This window comes from Emydura macquarii, unplaced genomic scaffold (genome assembly GCF_026122565.2).
Source record: "Emydura macquarii macquarii isolate MOO-44397 ecotype Brisbane River unplaced genomic scaffold, CSIRO-AGI_Emac_v2 contig_2994, whole genome shotgun sequence".
NCBI classification, from domain to species: Eukaryota; Metazoa; Chordata; order Testudines; family Chelidae; genus Emydura; species Emydura macquarii.
Genome location: NW_027133131.1, coordinates 5,003,324 through 5,024,187, shown reverse-complemented (window position 1 = coordinate 5,024,187; position 20,864 = coordinate 5,003,324). Strand labels below are relative to the sequence as shown.

At 58.0% G+C, this 20,864-nt stretch overlaps 1 protein-coding gene across 1 annotated transcript in view; it reads right to left on the bottom strand.

Moving 5' to 3' along the window:
- COL2A1 (collagen type II alpha 1 chain) overlaps positions 1 to 20,864 on the bottom strand; it is a 61,295-nt gene that overhangs the window by 11,698 nt on the left and 28,733 nt on the right. The window contains exons 20-44 of the mRNA XM_067529710.1: positions 20,599 to 20,697; positions 19,674 to 19,718; positions 19,341 to 19,439; positions 18,803 to 18,856; positions 17,355 to 17,462; positions 16,825 to 16,878; positions 15,893 to 15,991; positions 14,424 to 14,477; positions 13,484 to 13,582; positions 12,832 to 12,885; positions 12,143 to 12,196; positions 11,424 to 11,477; positions 10,661 to 10,714; positions 9,949 to 9,993; positions 9,246 to 9,344; positions 8,656 to 8,763; positions 8,006 to 8,059; positions 6,998 to 7,051; positions 5,713 to 5,766; positions 5,003 to 5,056; positions 4,725 to 4,832; positions 3,848 to 3,901; positions 3,082 to 3,135; positions 2,169 to 2,330; positions 1,961 to 2,068 (exon numbers count right to left, since the gene is read on the bottom strand). Of these exons, the coding sequence (XP_067385811.1) occupies positions 1,961 to 2,068; positions 2,169 to 2,330; positions 3,082 to 3,135; positions 3,848 to 3,901; positions 4,725 to 4,832; positions 5,003 to 5,056; positions 5,713 to 5,766; positions 6,998 to 7,051; positions 8,006 to 8,059; positions 8,656 to 8,763; positions 9,246 to 9,344; positions 9,949 to 9,993; positions 10,661 to 10,714; positions 11,424 to 11,477; positions 12,143 to 12,196; positions 12,832 to 12,885; positions 13,484 to 13,582; positions 14,424 to 14,477; positions 15,893 to 15,991; positions 16,825 to 16,878; positions 17,355 to 17,462; positions 18,803 to 18,856; positions 19,341 to 19,439; positions 19,674 to 19,718; positions 20,599 to 20,697 (1,881 nt within the window). The remainder of the gene's footprint in view (positions 1 to 1,960; positions 2,069 to 2,168; positions 2,331 to 3,081; positions 3,136 to 3,847; positions 3,902 to 4,724; positions 4,833 to 5,002; positions 5,057 to 5,712; positions 5,767 to 6,997; positions 7,052 to 8,005; positions 8,060 to 8,655; positions 8,764 to 9,245; positions 9,345 to 9,948; positions 9,994 to 10,660; positions 10,715 to 11,423; positions 11,478 to 12,142; positions 12,197 to 12,831; positions 12,886 to 13,483; positions 13,583 to 14,423; positions 14,478 to 15,892; positions 15,992 to 16,824; positions 16,879 to 17,354; positions 17,463 to 18,802; positions 18,857 to 19,340; positions 19,440 to 19,673; positions 19,719 to 20,598; positions 20,698 to 20,864) is intronic.

Genomic DNA, 20,864 nt, shown 5'->3' with positions numbered 1-20,864 from the left:
GGGAAGCGCTTCCAGGTCTTGAAATATACATGTGCTGTAAGCCCAGTCCTTGAACACGTCTAGGCTCCATGCTTGAAGGACTTGGGACAGACTCTTGCAGATTTTATACGTCCTGCAGAGCTTCCATACTCGAAGGTTTGTAAACTCCGTAGGAGGCTCAGCACCTGCTCTCTTTGGGATCCCCTATGCAGCGAGTCTGCACAAAGCAAAAGCATCTCTTAAGTGCCTCTTGAGCCGTGCTGGGGGCACAGGCAAGCCTGGGGAATTTCTAACCTGCCAGATTGCTGAACACCCAGCCAGTCAGTTCCGCTTTGTTGTCCAAACAGCTCTCTCTGGGGCAAGTAACTCTGAAAATCCACCCGCTACCCCCAAGCAGCTCTGTGCTCCATAAAGCAAACAGCCTTGGCTCCAGGAGCTTTACAGCTCCACAAGCAAATGTGACAAAGCTTGTAAGATCCATCAATCTAATAGCTCTGGTTTAACGATGCTGAAAATTCTGCAGGCGCCCCATTGGTACCTGTAAAATGCATAAGACATGTAGCGATAGTTCAAGGAACTGAGAGCTCTGCCGATACCCCACTGATCTTGTAAACTCCATAACTAAACAGAGGTGGTTCAGCTATCTTTCAATCCTTGCAGACAATCAGTGGAGTTTCTCAGTCCCATACATTAAATACATGTGGCTCCAGAAGATTAAAAACCCTATGGACGTCTCACTGGAGCTTCTAAGTTCTGTAAACAAAGTTTTGAGGTAAGAAGCTCAGTAGCGCCCCATACACTGATGCAGATCTTATTTCTGTTAGCCACAGAGGTTCCCAAGGCTCTTTCTTATACTTGTCCACCACTCAGATACAGTCCACCTCACCACTCAGATACAACCACTGTATCTGGTGACCATTCCAGTCTCTCTCAGGCCTTGCAGTGGGATGAAAGTGGTGCAAAAGTTTTGTTTTGTCCCTTTGCCTGGGGTGAATTTCATCCACGGTGCATTAGTTAGTTAGTTTTTCATCAGCCATCTTCCCCAGGGCTTATTCCAGACTTGAATCTCCATGATTCACAATGGGGTGGGAAGGCAGGGCAGAGTTAAGGATATTTGTGGCACCTTAACACTGAATTTCCTGGTTTATCGATGTTGAATTGTTTTCAACTACACTGTCCTAATAAGGTTCTTTTGGTTTAAATTCCCTCTGATCTCAAATGGTTTTACTTATCTATCTAATCCAGGGGTTCTCAACTTGGGCATCAGCAGCACGTTGTCGTGATCAACCTCCCTTTCTTTATGCCTAGATAGCAGAGAGGTCTCACAACATTATCTGTTGTCACAAGGGCTCTGCCAAGGGCTTGCCTGGCCCAGCGCCCTGCAGATTTACAGGAAACAAATTAATGCTGAACTCAAGATGGCCACCAGAGCATTAAAGTCCCTAACATAAACAATAGTCCATCATAGAGATCCAAGGCAAACATCATCAAGATTAGACCCCTTGACCGGGCCAGGTTACTTGGGTTAAAGCAGGGACTGCTTCCTGCCCTGGCTTCACCCAGAACTGGCCCACAGTCAGCATAGCCAGCCCTTTTTATATGGCCTTCTGGGCCCTGATTGGCCTCCACTTGCTTCTGGCCCTTGTAGGTGCTGGAGCGGCAACTCTTGCTGGTTTTGCCAGCAGCTGATCATGAGAGGCCTCTCTAGGCAACCCCTGGAGGACTGAATTCACTGCTCTTCCCTTCCAGCAGGACCCCTTTTAGGGTGTGGTGCACCATGGCAGGGGCAGCAAATGCCTACCACACACCTTCACAGGCTCCCAGTCAGGAAAAAGCCTGGAAAAGCTGAGAGAGCATCCACTTTATTCCATCTCTGTGGAGAAACAAGCTATGCAAAGCCACTTCAGCTACAGGACACAAGGGACTTTGTGAGCTGAGTTTGCACAGTCTGGCTCTGCCTTCCCAAGGTAAAGCTACTTACCGAGGGACCAGGCAGCCCTGGGAAACCTCTCTCACCACGCTGGCCAGGGAGACCGACAATACCTCGCTGGCCTGCCAATCCTTGAGGACCAGGAGGACCATCGGGACCCTGGAAAAGACAAAGGCAGGAGGTAAAATCCAGCAGAGGCTGTACTAGGTGATAACTATTGCACAGTCAAAGACAAGGCAACGTGCCCATGAAAACTTACAGATGGGCCATCTTCCCCAGACTCTCCCTTCTCACCAGGGGGACCAGCAGGGCCTTGGAGACCAGGGTCGCCAGCACGGCCCGTGGGGCCTGCGTCACCACGCGCACCCTTGGGACCATCTTTGCCAGCGGAACCTGGGGGGCCAGCTGGGCCTGGATTGCCCTAGAAGAGAAGCACAAGGTGAGAATGGGGGAAGTTCCTCTACTCTGGCGCAAAGGCCAAGAAGTAATTCTAGCTTTTAATCAACCCGTGAAGAGCAGTGAGGTGGCCATCAGTGTCCCAGAGAATCCTCCGCACAAAGACTCACCGTAAGAAAATCACCCGCCACTGCACCTTTCCCTCCCCTCTCACCGTAACAGCCAATCATCTCAAAGCGAGGCCAATCCATCTCCGAAGCAAAGGACACCCATCTCATTCAGACTCGGCCATTGGTTTCCTACAGGCTTATCAGACAAAAACCTCGCAGTGTCCTATCGCCTCGGAGAGATTCTCCAGTTGTGGAGAGCACAGAGTACCAGGGAGCCTCATCTGATTACAGCAGAAATTTGTTTTTTGGGATAAAAGCCCCCAAAGTTACTGAAAACTACGATATGCCTGGAACTCCCTGGTTCATTTGTTAGAAATGTTGGAAAGCTCTTTTGGTTGATCGTCCTGTTCTTTTGTTCTCCTCTTTGGAGCAACGTGTCAGAGTGGTAACAAACCAGGAACAGGGGACAGCTGGCTTAAGTGAGATCAATGGGGCCAGCTGCTTCAGTGGAAACCCTGCAGTAGGTTGTGAGGAACAAACCTGCCCCCCAGGAATGGATCATCTAACCCTCCCATGGACAGAAGATGGCTTATGCCCTGTGTCCCTTCCACAACCCAAACACAGGCCCTGCCAAGGGGAACCAACGCTGGATGTTCATGAACTTACGTTAGGGCCGGGTGGGCCGACACGTCCTGCAGCGCCAGGGAATCCGGTGGCTCCCTGGATAAGGAGGGGAGAAACAGAAGGATAAGCGGAGCACCCCAGTCATTGCCTTTCCTGGCGAGAGGTGCGGTTCCCCACCAATACCAGGTCTGAGCTCTACAAGCCAGAAGGGTGGATTTCTGCCAAAGCATGCAATGGAGTTTTGCACAGTCAGGGACTGGGGGGAAAGCACCTGCTCACTGCGTCAGTGCTAATGACTGGCCAGCTGGGCCCAGGAGGGTGAGTCCTTCAAGCAGACTGAGTGCTTAACCCTCGCTGATACTCGTGGGAGAGCTGCAGTTCAGGCTCAGCCTTTGAACTCATGGGATGCAGCAAAATCCCCTGGCTTGTGAGTTGGCAGGGATCTGGGCTGTGGGGCCCGAGCCCTAGAGCAATGAGCAAAGCCCGCTGGCAAGCAGGCGTCTGTACTGCATCGCGTGGTGCCAAGCCAGCACAAACCAGACACCCATTTAACTGGGTCCTTTCCAAAACCCTCCCTGTGACGCGGAGGGAGCGTTCCACCTTCTGCCCTGCCATGCACCGAAATGCACGACGAGCCTGAACTGTGGTTCTCTCTGCTTCCCCGTCTCCTTGCTCGGCCCATGCATGGCAAGCCAATGCAGGCCCAACCAGCCCCACACCCCCAGCACAACCCTAGGGTGGGACCCAGCTGGGCTCTTGCACTGGGTGCCTTGTCTCCAAGGTGCCGAATGACCCTGGCGGTACTTACAGGGGGTCCCTGAGCACCACGAGCTCCCTTAGGACCAGTCACACCAGTGGGACCCTAAGAAGGAAAGAAAGAGAAGCAGGTTAGATCTTGATTGGATCCCAGGAAATCAGCCCTTGGTCTTTGTTCCAGTTGCCCTGGGCCAGTATTTGTCTTCCAGCCTGGAGATGAGTAGCAGGCAGCTCTAGTGAGACCCTCCCTCTATGTCTCCGCGGTGCCTTTCCTCCTACACCCAGCTCGGTCCGCTTGTGCCCTTCACAGCTGGGGCATTTCCTCAGGCAGGGGGGCAGAGAGGGAAACTGACCTGGATCAAACATCCCTAGAGACCGTGTAAAGTAGGGAAGGGGGCCCTTGCTTGTGGGGATGCGCAGCAGGAGATGCTCAGGTACGACGTTATTTTCCTGCCCCCTTTCCTAAGCTGGCTCTGGGGGTTTATTTCAGACTGAAGCTAAGGCCTTCGCAGCCTCCCCCTATTGTGAAGTTGCTATGCATCAGCCTTTTCAAAGACTGTGGCTCAGATAGCTCTGCTGGGATAAATCAGTGCTACTCCACTGAAGCCAATGAAGTTCTGCTGATTGAAACCTGCCGGGGTTTTACTAACTGCCAGGGAATTAAAAAAATTCTGTCTGAAAGACGATGCTCTCGGGCCCGGCACAGATTCTAGGTTCTGATCCAATCCTAGACCCAGATCGTAACGGCTGACGCAGATGAAAGGGCTTGAGCTACCTTCTAGCCCAGATCCTAGATTCTGGCTCTGACCTACATTCTAGGTGGGTTCCTTTATCCAAGGACAGTTCATCTCTGGCCAGCCCCCATTCTCCCAAGCTGCCTTCCCAGTGGGGTTATGGGGGGCGGAGGCACAGGACTTTGCTTTACCAACCTGGGGGCCGGGAGCACCGGAAGGACCCTGTGGACCTGGGGCCCCAGCATCTCCCTTCTGGCCAGATTCTCCTTGTTCACCTTTAGTGCCTGGTTGGCCGTCTGCACCCTGCATCAGGAAGGAAAGAAAAAGCACCCCAGGGTGAGACGTGATCTCCCTGAGAGACCGTGCCCCGGCTTTGCATGTGGCATCGTCATCATTACAGGAATATACACAGCAAGGGGCGGGGTAGGGAGGGAACCCAGACGACAAGGGTCAGCAAACGTGGCTGTACTCACGGGAGGTCCAGCAAATCCAGCAGGGCCGGGGGCTCCAGTCTCGCCACGGTCACCCTGAAACAGAAAGGAGTGGGTCAAATGGGAGGGGGCCCAGGCACATGCAGAAAACACCCCAAGCTGGACAACAAGCTTTATGGGGCAGGGAGCATCTTTGTGGTTCCATGTCTATACAGCACCTAGCACCATGGTTCTCAACCGTATCCATTTTAGGACAACCTCTTGGAGCCGCTCCCATCTAGCTGGGACCCCACTTCTATTTAGTAGGGTGATCACGACCTCTTGGTATCTATTTGTGACCCCCACACACGGGGTTGCGACCCCCTGGCCTAGGACAATGAGCGGGGTCTCTGGTTGCTAGCCCAGTCAATCAGAGCAACACTGGCAAGAATGGGGAAGCTGGCAAATTCCCCTGGGTGGTCTCTGAATTGAGAGGGGCATAGGTCTTCCCCTCCCCCCAAGGTGTGAACTAAACCCTGGAAAAGTCTGGGGACCCGACATCCTAGAAGATTAGGTTCGGAAGGGACCTCAGGAGGTCATCGAGTCCAACCCCCTGCTCAAAACAGCCCCAGCTAAATCATCCCAGCCAGGACTTTGTCAGTAATATCGAGAGGCTGCTGGCTATGCTATGAGCACTGGGCGCAGCGGGGGCCAGCCGGATCCCGCATGCTCATGTGAAAAAACAAACCAAGCAAACTTTGGGCATCACTTACCGGGGCACCGCGGGCACCAGCCGCACCAGATGGGCCGGGGGGACCGGATTCACCCTAGACAAGGAGAAAGAAGAACGATGGGGAAGATGCGGCTGGCCAGGGGCTGTGCATCTCCTGGGCCTCTGCCTGGCCTAGTCCAGCAGTCATGGAGCTGCTCAGAACCTGGGGCTGGCCACAGAGAAAACATCTGGGGATGTTGCCCCTAGCTGGGGCCTGGAGCAGTGGTTTGCAGGGGGAACTGGTTTGGGGGCAGAGACATCTCATAGCTACACAATTTCAGAGATGCCTAGATCTTAAGGTCAGGTGGGACCTTTGTGCTCAGCTGATGTGACCAGCTGAATAACCCGGGCCAGGGACCTGCCCTGAGCCCACAACCTGGGGTGGTGCGTGCACAATTTACAACAACAATGCTGAGACGGGATCGGCTCCTCTCCGTGAAGGACGGGGAGGATGTGACCTCCCCGAAGCCTGGCCATGCCCTGATCAGCCTGCCCCTTCCCAAGGGAGGGGAGAATATACCCCCTGCACGCCCCAGCCCCTAAGAGGCGGGCAGCTGCTCAGGAGAAAAGCTCCTTCATTGCAGCCAGACAAGGCCCACCTCCCCTACCTCGCACCCCCGCCTCCGCCACCCTGAACCCTCCTCACATGCTGCATCCTCGTCCCGTACCCACAGCCCAGTGTGCACCACGAATCCCTTCCTCCCAGAACCCCAGCAAACCCCCTCCCACAGCTCACACCCCCTTCTGGACCCCAGCTTCCCCCCCAACGAGGTTTCCCCCCCCTTCCACAGCCTCAGTCTGCATTCTGCACCCTCCCCCTGCTTGGTCTGAGCCCATGCCTTTGCCCATGCCCATCCCTACCAGACCCCCAAAGCCCCGCCCAGATCTCAAGCTCCACCCACAGCCTGAGCTTCCTCTCAAGCCCCTCCTCCAGCTCCAAGACCCACCCATGCTCCCCAAGCCTCTCCCCTAGTCCCCGTCCAGCTTCCCCAGGCCACCAACTCCCCCATAGCCCTTCCACACTCCAAGGACTGCACCTCCCAGCACAAAGTTCTCCCCATTGCACTGGCTCGGTTCGTGCCCTGAAGCCCCTCCCACATACCCAGGCCCCTCCCACAGCCCAGCGACCCTCCCAGCTGGATCATGGCTCTTGTGGTATCGCTGGCTCTGGTAGCCTGGCTGACGCAGGCCTGGGGGGAGTCACAGCCAGGGGTGCTGAGCAGTGAATGTTGATCTTGCCCCACCACCCCCAGCCAGGTGTCATGCAGCATTCCTGGGGATCTCACCTTCTCGCCGTTAGGACCCGAGGGGCCAGGGGGACCGATGGGACCTGTCAAACCCTGGGAGAGAGAGAAGTGGGAGAGGAAGGTGAGGAGATGGCAGTGAAGTGCAGCTGCTGCCTGTGCGGGCTGGACCGAACCCGGCGTGCGCCTAGAGCTCGGTCAGTGTCGATGACGGAACCCAGCCCTTCCAGGGCATTGGCTTCTCTGCAGCACCGAGCGCCAGGCCTCCCTTGGCCTTCGAAACCCTGGGGATCGGCTTTAAAACAGCAAGGGAGTAACAACGAGGCCTGCTACAGCCTGACAAATGCTGCTACAGCCGACTGCTGTGTAGCTACAGCTCTGCCTGCTTGACTGTTACAGGGCTACAGCCTGACTGCTTTGTGGCTACACCTCTGCCTGACTGTTATGCAGCTACAGCCTGACTGCTACCCAGCTACAGCTCTGCCTGACTGTTACAGGGCTACACATCTGTCTGACTGTTACGCAGCTACAGCCTGACTGTTACAGGGCTACAGCTCTGCCTGACTGTTACAGCCTGACTGCTACCCAGCTACACCTCTGCCTGACTGTTACGCAGCTCCCATTCTCTGCGTGTGACACTACAAGAGCCGGATAGTAACACCGTTACAGCCAGACTGCTACACCTATACAGCACTCTGACCACTACAGCTTTCTGCCTGCTACCCCGCTCCCGCCTGCCCCCCTGTAACATGGCTACAGCGCCGCCTGACTGCTACAACTCTTTGAGAGTTGCTACATTGCAACTACTCTCTGCCTGACCCAGCCAGCCTTCTGACGGCTACACCATGACAGCTTGTTCCCTGACGGCTGTAGCGCGCTGCCCGGTCTTTGCACAAGTTGCAGCTCTCTGCCTGATCTTTATGCTGCCCTCCAGCGTCTGTCCCCCGTGTCACCTGCTCGTGCAGCTAGACAGGCAGACGGCCGGGATGGTGCATGTTAAACTCGGCCACCATGACAATCTGAGCATGTGACACCGTCTCCTCTACTTACTCTGCCGCCGTCCTTGCCAGGAGCTCCTTCCGGGCCTTTCTCACCAACATCGCCCTGTGGGGGGAGATCAGAGAGACGTTACCACCCAACGGCCGGGACAGCTGAACCATCCTGGGGCAATGGCGGCCCGTGAGCCCCTCCCCCAACGAGGAAAGAGCAGCAAAGGGATCCCAGGATCCAAGGGATCCCAGTGATCAGGAACCAATGGGGGCTTGGACTGCTTGATGGGCAGATGGTCTTGCATTGGCTGCAGGGGATACAAAGGCTTAGAGTCATAGAGTTTAAGGCCAGAAGGGACCACAGATCATCTCGCCTGACCGCCTGCATGCCACAGGCCAGCCACCCGGCACCTGCACCCCACACCCAGCAACCGAAAGCAAACTCGGGTATTGCAGCCCACAGGAGACTGAACTATTACGTGCCACAGGCCAGGGCGAGGTGGGACCAAGGTGCATCTATGCCCCTGCAACGGCCGGAAACGTAAATCAGTGGAGATCCGTTGAAGTCACTGGGGCCAGCTCCCCAGCGGCTCTCAATCAGCATCACTGCACTGAAATCATTAGAGCTACGACTTCCATGGCTCAAAGCCGCTGGGAACCCAGCCCTGTGCAATGCCTGACCCCTGAATCCCCGGGGGAGGCATTACTTACCCTGTCTCCCTTGGGTCCGGCAATACCAGCAGCTCCCCTCTCGCCGGGCATCCCCTGCAGACCGGGGGGACCTTGGGCACCGGTAGGGCCACCTGGACCAGTCGCGCCCTAGAGCAGAGAAACACAGCTACAGCGCTGAGGGGCTGCGTGCGGCCGCATCCTGAGGGAGCTGCTGTCTCTGGCATTTGGCATAGGGGGCTCTAGCGGTGATTCTTCACATTTCCCATACCGTGACTGCCTGGGACCCCCTCCCCGCCAGCAAAATGGGAAGGGAAGGGGAGTCACCCATGACCTCTAGCTATAGCTCTCCCGTTCTCCCAGCGGACAGACCGTAAACTTCAGAGGCCAGCCCTTTGGGACCCTTTTAAACGTGATGCCCACAAAGCCTGCAGCTGCTAAGGTCAGTTTTCCTGCCCCCCTCAGGGCAAGATCTCATCCTGGCAACAAACATAATGCCTCCTTGGGTGGGGATTGAACCACCTCGCAGGCCAGAGCTCTGCTAGCCAGGAGGCAGCAGCAACAGCTGCTTTTACACAATCCAGCTACTAGAGGGAGACAAAGAGCTGCCCTGGTTATACGAGGGAGCCCACCTTGGGTCCATCGGTACCAGGAGTTCCGGGGAGCCCCCGCGGGCCCTGCAGACCTTGTGAACCTGGAGAGCCACGTTCGCCTGGGAAGCCACGTTCACCCTGGAGTGGAAGGAGACACCGTTAGGGAGAGGTCACGGCTGGGGACTGGCCGGGGCGATTAAAGGGCCGGGGTGGTTTTATCACATGGTGCATCTCGGCAATCACGGCCCATCGCAACGGGCGCTCAGGGCTGCCCTGCTGTGGCGGGTGGCTCAGGCCGGGTGGATGAGCCCTAGCCGCTGCCTGTGAAATGCTCTGGAATCACCCGGACGGTGCTGTAGAAATACTGGGAGGGGGGAAGGGCGGGAGTTAAACAAGGCACCCAAAAGGGGAGGCACCAAAACTGAACAGCAGCGTTTGATCATTTTGCTGTCAGTGCCTGGCAGGGGTGGGGGCAGTTCGAGGTGCAGGGGGCGCTCAGGGAGCAACAGCAGCGATGCAGGGATCTCCAGTGCTGCAGTGGGTGCTCAGAACATGAGCAGCGAGCACAGGGACAAGAACAACAGCACTGTCCTCTTGTTCGGTGTTTGTACAGCTCCTAGCGCAACGGGGGTCCTGATCCACGACTGGGGTTCCGAACTGATACCGTAATACACCTAATAAAGAACAACCGCCCGGCTCCTGAGCTTCCCATCCTGCAACCCGAAGGATGAATGGTACTTACTCTGGGACCAACGAGCCCTGGGGTGCCAGCTTCGCCGGGGACACCCTATGGAGAGCAAGAAGGGGGAGAAAGCAGTTAGGCTCTGACAGGGAGGCTCCTTCCCCAAACCAGAGAAGCACCATCCTGCGCCGTGGGAAGATGGGGCTACAGACCTACAGCACGGCTCGCTCCCCCAGGTTGTGGTAGGGTCAGTTTGCCCTGGAGGGGGGCCTCTGGCTGTCATTTGACTCTAAGTGGGAGGACCGGGCTGACGTGCAAATCGGTGGCAACGTGTGAGTGACGCTTGTTTCCGGCCAGTAGCTTTCGGACGGTGCTTGGGGGATCAGTCTGGGCTTGGCGCATCAGCGTTGCAGAAGCTGTCTCGTTCCCGAGGTGGCCCAGGAAACCTGAGATCTGGATGGCTTTGGGGAGGGAAGGGGGGGAAATGCTCCCCAGCCAGCTTCCCGTCTGACAGAGCCTCAAGTTTAGTGACTATTACGCTCCTTCACTGACTCAGGCTTTTCCCCGCACGCTGGGTTGAGCCGGGTTGGCTGAACCTCCCCGATCCAGCGCTGGCACCCGGGGACCCCGGGCTAAACTCCAGGGACTCCTTCTGCTTGCAAAGGGGGACTCAGCCTCCAGCTCACATAGGCAGCTCTGCCTGCTATACAGCGTAGAGTCGGTGGCCTGCAGTGACGGGTTAAGGGGGCTTTGTGGCGGGGTCTGAACTCACCTGATCTCCTGGCTTGCCACCTTCCCCTGGAGGACCTGGGGGGCCAGGGAGTCCCTGAAAGGCAGCAATGAAAAGAGGTTAGCAATGAGCGTCGGTTTCTCATGTCCACGCTGCGTGTAAACCCGGGTCTGTGGAACGTGGGCTCATGGACTCAGTGTTTCCAAGTCCACGCTGGAGCGTCCACACTGCCTCATAAACCTGGGTTTGCAATTGCTGGGCCTGGATCTCAGAGCGGTTCTGACGCGTCCACACTGCACTACACAGACCTTCTGACGCGGGTCTGTGGCTTGAGCTGTGTCCACACTGCAAAATGACGGGGCCTGGCGTCACAGCGGGACTTGGGCTCTGACCCACCCCCTTGGCAGGGTCCTGGGATCAGGGGCCTACGTGCTCGCTGCCCTGAGTCAGACTGGTTCGTGTGTAGACGGAAGGGGGGGGACTTGGGCTCAAACCTGAGTCACAGCCCAGGCTTAGTGCGTAGTGTAGACATATCCTCAGTCTCTGGGCTGTGTGGGCCACGTTCAGGGCATGTGTCGGGTGACAAAGGGCCCGGTTGGGATTCAGGATCTGGTGCATGTGGCATCAGCTCCTGGAATCAGCCAGCCTGCTGGCGCTAGCCTGGATCCCTGTGGCTACAGCCTCCTACAGGGACATACTGAGCAAGCCAGAGCTCCCGGCTGCTTAGGGGGATGGAACTGGGGCGGGGGTATTTACTGCCCCGGCCCCACCATGCAAAGGCTTAAAAGGCGCCTCTCCTACTCACCTGGAAGCCAGAAGGACCTGGAGACCCCTGCTCACCCCTCTCTCCGACAGGCCCCTGTAGAAGGAAGGGAGAATGGTGAGCACCCGGTCCCAACTCCAGATTTAGTTAGGACGACACCTGTGACGTGAGGGAGCCATGTTGCCTGCGATGGGACGGGACGCGCCATCAGGACACCCGCCCTGTGTGTTGGCCCTTGCAGTCAGATGCCTGTTCTCTGGGTTGTTTTGCTTTGATTCGGTTTCTAAACCAGGTTCCCCTGTGTTAGAACAGCCAAGTTCTGGCTGAAAAATGTTTTAAGACCAGCACGCCCTCTGGCGGCCATACATTGGTACTACATTGCAACCAGATTCCACTCCGCATCCATCCAGCCACCCCTGCTACTGGGTGAAGTGTGGACGCCCTGACCAGGCGTGGCATAGGGTCCCAGCCTGGGTGAACTGGGAAAGGATCCTCCACTCTGGTAAAGGAGCAGGGTCTCCCAGTCTGGGGTAGCTAGGAAAGGGGCAGATCCCCCAATCTAGTGTAACGGGGTCCCCTAGTCCGGGTGGCTCTAGAGGATACAGAACACAGGATCTCAGTGACCAGCAGGCCTATGGGTCAGCCACCCTGCCCGGGTCCGTCTCTATATTGTGACTACAGAGACCGGCCCCGCTGATACCCTGCTAGTCCCCCGTTCCCCACACTGATTTCTATATAACGAGGACGCAGCAGACACTCACGGAAGGTCCTGGGGGGCCGGCAGCTCCGGTCTCACCATCTTTGCCAGGAAGACCCTAGAGAGAAAAGAACCCCCCAGGGCACTGGTCAGTGACCCCTTTTTGTCTACCAGGCTGCTGTGCCTTTTAAATTCCTTCCTGGGGCCTCCTGATTTTTCTCTGCTCCTGTTGCAACTGATTAGGCAGCAGGAGATTTGTCCATCTATCTCCTTATCCAGCTGTCTGTCCATCCAGGTGGGCTCTGACCCGGCCTTATATCACCCGGGCTTCAGGGTCACCCACTGACTCCTGGAAATCAAAACGCCGCTTCTTGCAAGAGGAAAGTGCTGAGTTCAGTTCCTGGCTTGGCCCGGCTGAGTCACTTATCCGTACTACAGGGCTCCCAAAGTTTTGTCAGACATTGATTAAGTGACCCTCATGAAACAAGATCTCGCCGCCAGCAAGGGGCAAAACTGGGAGGGAATCTCCCAGGAGGAGAGTGGGGACCCCTGTGGTTGGGGATGTTTGAAGCTAGGCGGGAGAGCCCCCGTTAGAGGTGCAGTGGGGAGCAATCCTGCCCTGCCCCCTGGGAAATGGACAGGACAGAGTCTCTGATTGTGGGTGTGGTAGCCTGCAGGGAAGGGCTGGGATCTCTCTTTTGGGTGTCAGTCTGTGTTGTAATAGTGGGAGAAGGGGAAGATAAACCCACTTACTCTCAGACCAGGGGCACCGGCCAATCCCTTCTCACCAGCCTTACCAGGCTCGCCCTAGGAGGAAAGAGAACACGTGGTGCAATGAACGAGGCTCCGATGTAACCAGGACAGGCTCTGGGACGAGGCAGGTCACCTCTGCTAGCCAGCCCCTGCGTCTCTGCTGCAGCTTCCCAGGCTGACATCAGCGGGAGCGATACAAATGGGGTCAGCGGAGCTGGGGGTAGCCCAGGCCTGGCTCCGCTCCGGCAGAGCTACGGGGCTGAGCTGAAGAAATGGCAGCTCCATGGAGCACCTGGAAATCTTGGGGCCAACTGGGGCATTCCCCAGGATCCCTTCCGCTTCCGGCCTTTCGGTCCTTCTTTGCCCGACTCAGTAGCGAAGCTCACGCCAAGTTGCCCAAGGCCCAGGGCTGTACATGTGTATATGGACCAGACAGAGGGACTGCAGGGGTGCCCGTTGCCAGGGCGCATGGGCCTCATAGGGCACAAATAGGAAACAGGTGTGAAAATTCAAGGGGAGTTCGGGGAGCCGTTGACAGGGCAAGATTCTCCGCCCCTTCGCGGCCTCACTCATGCTGTCCCTTGTTCCACGCGGCCGGGGGGGCGGGGTAAGGTGGCAGGGGGGCGGGACCACTTCCGGAACGTGTACTTACGTTAGCACCTTTTGGCCCGGGGAAACCCATGACGCCAGGCTGCCCGCGAGCACCTTGTGGGCCTGGCGGGCCGGGGCGACCGTCCTCGCCAGCGGCGCCCTGCGGGGAGGCACAGACGTCGGCATGTTAAGTCAGGAAGCTGACGATCTCCTCTTGCCCGGTTAGCAGCCCCTGCCCGCAGCCTCTCGAACCTGCGGCTGAGTCCCAGCCAGAGCAGGACGCTGGATGTCTCATTAGCTGCTGCATTCAGGCGCCAATGGGGCAACGGGCCGGGGGGCTTCGTTCCCCTTTGGCAAAGCGCCCTCTGCTTAGTCGAGGCTGCGCTGTTTTCTGTGCTCCTGGGCACTGCCCTGTCCCAGGAGGGGAGCAGATTGCCTGGGGGGCCCATGGCACCCACCCCACGGCCACGCTCCCCGGTAACACGCCTGCTAGTGCATGACACACAAACACAGGCCATTAGCGCTTCTCGGCCCAAGAAATCAGTGTCCCCCCAGCATCGCCCAATGTACAACACCCCTCTAATATCCCTTCCCCAATCACAGCCCCCACCCAGTACCCCCAAATCAAAACCCCCACCTAATATCCCCCAAATCAAAGCCCCCGCCTAATATCCCCGTAAATCACAGCCCCCACCCAGTACCCCCAAATCTCAGTGCCCACCCTGTATTCTCCAAATCTTGGCATCCAGCTAATACCCCCTATCAAATCTCAGTGCCCAGCCGCTATCTCCCCAATTCATAGCACCCCTCTAATATATTCCCAAATCTCAGAGACCCCCCAGGACCTCCCAATGTCCCGTATATACACCCAAAAACGTACAGCCCACCTAGCATCTCCCAAAACTCAGAAGCCATCGCTTCTCCCCTTCCCCAAACAGGGAGCCCCCTTCATTCAGTGCCTCCCCGAGACCAGCCCAGGAAGGAAGAGGAATCTCACTTACAGTAGGACCGACTTTGCCTTGAGGACCAGCATCACCTGGGCGCCCAGTGAGACCCTATATGCAGTGGAGAGAAAAAGGCAGGGAGTTAGGATCCCTTCTACCTGCTCTGCTCTGTGCTGATCACTCCTGCTTGGTTGCTGGCACTCAGGAGACACTGAAACAGCCGGTCTTTGGAGGAGGAACTATCTCTGCAGCACCCCGCACAATGGGGCCCAGATCTCAGCTGGGGCAGGGACCGTCTCTCGCTGTCTCTGTGCAGCGCCCGGCACCCTGGGGCCCAGATCTCAGCTGGGGCAGGGACCGTCTCTCGCTGTCTCTGTGCAGCGCCTAGCACCCTGGGGCCCTGATCCAGCCCTGATCGGTTAGGGCCTTTGGGTGCTATTCCTTTGTAGGGAATACAAAGAAAATGAGCTGAGCTTTTGTCACGCCTAGAGGCGCCCGTGCACGGGAATTATTCTCACTGTGGGGAGGGTCATTCTCAATGGGGCAGGGGAACTCGTCACTGGGGCTCAGTGCTGTGGAATATTCAGTGTCCTTCCCAGGAAGATCCTATAGGACTCAACCTCACTGGATGGAGGCAGCCCCGCCAGGGGACTCCAGCAGCAGCCAGTTACGCTGCAGTCCGGCGGGAGCGCCCCTACGTCTGGGCTGTGGGGTGGCCCCTTTGCCTTATTGCCATCTGCCAAAGGCGCAGAGGCTGTTGTGCTTGGCGCCACCTGCTGATGACTCAGGAGAGCTACATGCGCAGAAGATGGGATATCGCCAATAAACCGCTAACTAACAAAGGGGAAAGGTCCATTCGAAGCCCTGGGAAGGGATTTCAGTGATAGGCTCCACCTGGTTTTACAATGCCTGCAATACCCAACGCTGGGAAATGCGGCTGTGTATCTGCCAGATACATCCTGGAGACGGGCTGGGACCAAAACCCAGCTCTAGACACCCTCCCACCCCGGCCCCCGGCCAATCGTCCTTTTCAGGCCCACTGACAGCCAGTGCTTCCCCGCCCTGGCCCCCACGTGCCGTCTCCTGCTTAGACTCATGCTGAAGTGCAACTAGCTGGCGCTCTTTGCGGCACCGCATGGCAGCATGCCAACCCCGTGGGTGGGTCGCTAGCAGAGTTTGAACCCAGGCGCTCGGGATTGAAAAGCCTGCCTGAGCTAAATATCAGGTGCATTAGCCAAGGGGCTGTAACGACCCATCAACTTCTCACACAGTCCAACCACTACAGGAAGCCCTGAATTAATGTCAGCTGCATACGGTCCTGCAAACGGCTCCTTTCCTAATGATGCCTTGGATGCTCTGGAGACAGGAGCGGTGCATTGGATGTTAGGGTTCCATTTCCGCTCCCCACCCCACCCCAAATAACGTTGCTTTCTCCAAACATCTTAACCCTTTCGGTTCCAGCTGCCGAGGCCACGCCTGGTTGGGAGCCATCTCCCCTTCGTTCTTAAAAGCAAGAAAAAGCTCACCCTAGCGCCAGGCAGACCAGGTTCTCCAGGACGTCCGGGATCACCAGAGGCTCCTTTAGGACCCCCGAGGCCAGCAGGACCACGCTCGCCAGGGGCACCCTGTCCGGAGATAAGGAAGACATGCACGTTAGCCAGCTCGGTTCCAGGGGGGCACTCAGGGGGAGGGGCTGCAGCACGACCAGTCTAGCTAGGGACAGGCTAGGCTGACTAAAGATGTGATCGCTAAGGGTCCCCATCTGGGTCATGCTGAAATCAACCTGACTGATGCTGTTGTGACTTGGGTGAATCCCTGGAAAAAGGTGCACCGGCTCTTTAAAGACTGGGATGGGAACTCCTCTGAGCCCGCCCTATCCAGCCTCTAAAGATGCTTGAGAAACAGGAGACGTGACCAGTGAACTGGTCTCCTGCGTTCCCAGGCTTCCTGCCGCTGTCAGACCAGAGCAATCCCCTTTCCTCTCAGCCTCTACCTCAGAACCAGGAGAGCTGGGCAGGCTGGGAAATGGAGTCCACCAGGGCAAGCCCACCTGGGAGCAAGGCATGCTGGGAAAGAAGGGACGTATATAAGCCACGGCTGGGCAGGAAGCTGGCTGTGCTGCTCTCTCCTGAGGGCTGTGGGAGCCTGGGGCCTTATGTTAGGGTCACCTTAGGTTTGCTCAGTAACGGCACTGGGGGCAGACATTGCTGATGAGCATCTGAGCTGACCCGGAGGCTCACGCAGGTGTCCGACCTGCCCTCCTTTTGGGGGGACTGCACCAAACTCCAGGGCAGTGGATGCTCCTCTGCCTATAAACCCCACCCACGGGCCTGTTTTGTCTTGCCTCTCCCAGGCCAATGGGCTGCCTAGGCTGAGCCTATGGCAGGCAACCCCCTAGGTCATTTGCTAGCCCCCTGTTCTGCTCACTAACAGCTGCAGGGGCGGTGGTTTCGCTCACCTTGGGTCCGGCGAGACCATCCTGACCTGGGAAGCCGCGGTTTCCAGGAGAGCCCTGGGGAGGAGGGAGACAAGCACAGTCAGGGTCACGTCACGGTATTCGGTACCACGTGGGTGTGGGCAAGCTCCACTAGTTCCCTGGCACGGTACAGGCCAAGGATATGGACGATACCAGCAGTCCCCAAGCCAGCCCCACACCTATAGTCGAGCTCACACTGAATTGTGAGTCCCAGGCCTCGCACATTGGTGGGCGTCACACAGCACGTCGCACGGGTCGGGTCGGGGGCACTGACGCCCTGTGGGCTTGCATCACAAGAGCGGCCGATCCCGCAGCTCACCCCCCCCCCCGGAGGCCTTTACACCAGGGTCCCTGGGGCTCCTGCTAGGTGGGGCAGCTGCACCGGGCCTGGCAGGGCTTGTGCCGCGGTGGCGATCACCGGCTGTGTCTCTCTCTGTCCCGTTTCAAGACGATTAGGGATGCGCCAAGCGTGACGAGGCCTCCACGGGGGGGAGTGGCAGGCAGTCACTTACTCTCTCTCCAGGGGGTCCAATAGGGCCAGCACCGCCGGGCTCGCCACGGGAGCCTCTCTTGCCTTCCTCGCCGGCTGGGCCAGGCGCTCCTTGTGGACCTGCAGGGCCCTGAGGGGGGACACAAGGAGAACGTGCATTAGGCTTCCCCGTCCTCTCTCTCAATGCAAGGGACCTTCCTGCACCAGTGACCAAGATACATGGGCCCCCATCACCTATCAGCTGAAGCATCTGCATTGCAAGAAGGCAGCGTGGTCTAGTGGGTAGGGCCTGGACCTGGGCGTCAGCAGACCCGGGTGCTACCCCCAGCTCTGCTGTGCGATTTTTGGGCAAGTCACATTCGTTGCCTCGACTCCCCTCTGGCTGGTTGATTTTGACTGTAAGCTCCCCAGGGCAGAGACTGCCTGTACGGCCCCCTGATCTCAGATGGAGCCTCTCAGAGTCGTTCAGTGATCCCGACACAGAAGAGGTGGAGGAAGGAATCCAGCCCAGACGGTGGCTAAGTCCTGCATCTCAGGCCATCCTTTCTTCCTAATTGTCTCTCCGCGGAGAAAGAGCTGATGTAAACAGGGGCCTCTGCGCAGCTCTGCACTGACGTGGCTATGACAGGAGTGGACTCAGCCGATCAGCACAAGGCCTCTGCACGGGGGGCCCAGATCCCTAGCCGGTGGAAATCAGCTGTCGCTCTACGGAAGTCAGATCTGAGCTGATTTACACCAGCTGAGGATCCGGCCCCATTGTATTTAGGCTGGCTAGTGGAGCCATGGGAGAATGTTCCTGGCCTAGCGAAGCCGAGGCAGAGGCTACAGACAACAGGGCGACTATTGCTTCCCTCAGCGCTGGGGGTCCTGCCGGGAGTGCTAGCCAAGGGGCCAGTGAGGGGGAAAGGCTCATTAATGGTGGGAGAGACCCTCTCTTCGGCACACGAAACAGCAGCACAAGGGGCTGAGGGTGACCCCAGTGCGGCCACGGGGTGGGATTCAAATGACCTCCTGGGGAGGTAGTGGCCAGAGTACTGGACTGGAGCTCAGGAGACTTGGCTTCTATTCTGGGCTCTGCTGGTGGCTGCAGGCGACCCCGTTTCCTCTCTGCTTCCTCCCCCACTAGTTCGGCTGCCAGTTCTTTGGGGCAGTATCTGTCGCTCACTATATTAACCGACCCCTGCGCCTACTGCAGTCTGCCGGAGAGACGGGGGGAGCGTGTGTCCTGTGCATTGCTGCCCAGCGAGGGGCCGCGCTCCTTTCGGGCCCGGGGCTTTGCAGGAGAAGGTTATGATTCTGGACTCAGTGCCTGAGAATCCTGCCCAGAGCTGGGGGCGCACGCCAGAGGGTTATGGCCACGGGGTATCTGCTAGGGGACAGCCGCACGCGGCCGGGTTCAACGCTGGCCGGCCTGTGACTGTAAATCCGGAATTGTTTGATCACATTAAAGCTGCTTTGCTGGATACTCACGGATTCGCCTTTGGGACCTTGCTCGCCTTTGAAACCGGCAATGCCAGGGTCTCCCTGCAGGGAAAGAGAGAGAGAGCTCTGACTCACCGCCCCAGGGGACCAGGCCTCACCAGTTCTGCCGGTGCCTGGGCCACACGCCCGACCAGTTCTGTTACCAGCGTCCCCGCAGCTGGCGTGTGGAGCCATCGCTTTCCATGGGAGCGTTGTTTGCACCTCCTGAAATATTTGATGGCATAGGCAGATCCCTTTCCCCGGGGCACGGGGCCTGGAACAGTGGCACAGGGTGGCACTGGTGGCAAAGGGGTGGGTCAGGGGCATCATGTGCAATGCAGACAGGAGGTGACACAGGTAGAAACTGGGGCATGTGAGAAGGGAAGGTGGTGGTGGGAGGAAAGTGTAGCCCAGGGGGAGTTGGTAATGGGGGCGGGGGGTGTCTGTGGCGTGGGGGGAGTCAGCACTGGGGGGGGGAGGCTGGGGGATACGGGAAGGGGGACGCGGCATTTCCTGGAGCTAGAGACCAGCCGCCCCAGGTTCTTACCGTCTGACCTTTGGGACCGAGAGGTCCAGTTGCACCTTGAGGCCCGGGAGGCCCACGTGGGCCGGGGAAGCCGGGGGCACCAGCGATTCCGGGAGCGCCCTGTCGACAGCCCGGAGAGGAGGAGGCGGTTAGGAGTCACAAGCGGAGGAGGGCTGGGGACTGGCCAGCCCCTGGTCCCGCGGCAGAGAACCCACCGCCTCCCCTGGAGCCCAGCTGGCGCAGCACATCCACGCGACGTTCATTCCCGCCATAGGGGCCCTTGAAACCCTCCCCCGGGCTGCTGCAGGCTCCGTCCAGCCCACTGAAGCCCCACCAAGGCCAAGTCATACTCACAGCTGATCCTTTAGCGCCAGGGATGCCATCCGTGCCAGGGTTACCCTAGAAGCAGGGAGAAGATCAATGAGCCACTCCAGCAAATCCCTTTCCAGGGGGCGGGCAGGCTCGCCTCTTCCGTAGCGAGAGCGGCTCTGGCCATGGCCCGGTTGACAGAGGATCCTGGGGGGGCCTCAAGGGGAGAAGTTGTACCTTCCACCACCGAAACAGGCGCCAATTCAGCAGGGGGAGAATTACACAGCAGGAGACAGGCGAACAGGGCTGGGACAGAGATCAGCTAAGTGCCTGCACTGACAGGCTGCGGCAGGGAAATGCAGGGTTAAATATCGACTCGCCAGCTAGGGAAGGAAGCTGGCTGTAGAGTCCAGTTCATCAGCCATGGTTTATGGCTGGAGGGGCTGCGCCTGCCACAATGCCGGGGGAGGAGATCAGGCGTGCTAACGGAGGAGGAAGCGGGAGTGAGTGCTGGGCTCCAATCCCAGCTCTTCCTGCGTTGCCTTGTGCCAGTCGCCTAGGCCAGATCCTCAGGGGGTATTCAGGCCCCTAACTCCCCTTGATCTCGGCCTTCAACTCCGGCGTGCCTCAGTTTCCCTACTGGTAAAACGGAGTTAATACTCCCCATACCACCCAGGGTGGGGCTAAATCCATTCATGACTGTGAGTTAGCAGCTATCTGGGGGGGCCTGTCCTAGCCAAAAGGATGCCACAGCCCAGGCCCAATGAGGCTGGCTCATGGGAGCAGGGGAAGAGAGATGATCCCAGACGGGGGTTGTGTTTGGAGGCATTGAGCTGGGTGGGGACCCTGTGCTCCTGGGGGCCTGTGATTTTAGTCCTCACCCCTCTTGGGAGCTAGGGGGGCAATCAAGGACAAGAGCCCTCAGACTAGGCCGCCCCTCTGCCGCAGCGGAAAGGGGTCAGTTACTTACGGATGCCCCTGCAGGTCCAGGGGAGCCGGGAGTGCCAGATTCACCTCTGGGGCCTTGGGGACCCTCAGGGCCACGAGCGCCAGTGGGGCCAGCTTCCCCCTGCGAAGGGAAAAGGAAAAGGGCTGAAGAGAGCAGAATCCCACAGGGGGAGGCAATGGCTAAACACCAGCCTGTTTGAACCACCCTGGCCCAGGAGGTTTCAGTGTGGATGCTCTGTTCAGTTAAAAGTGGAATGGCCTGTGAATGGGAGAGGCAGCGTGGCCTAG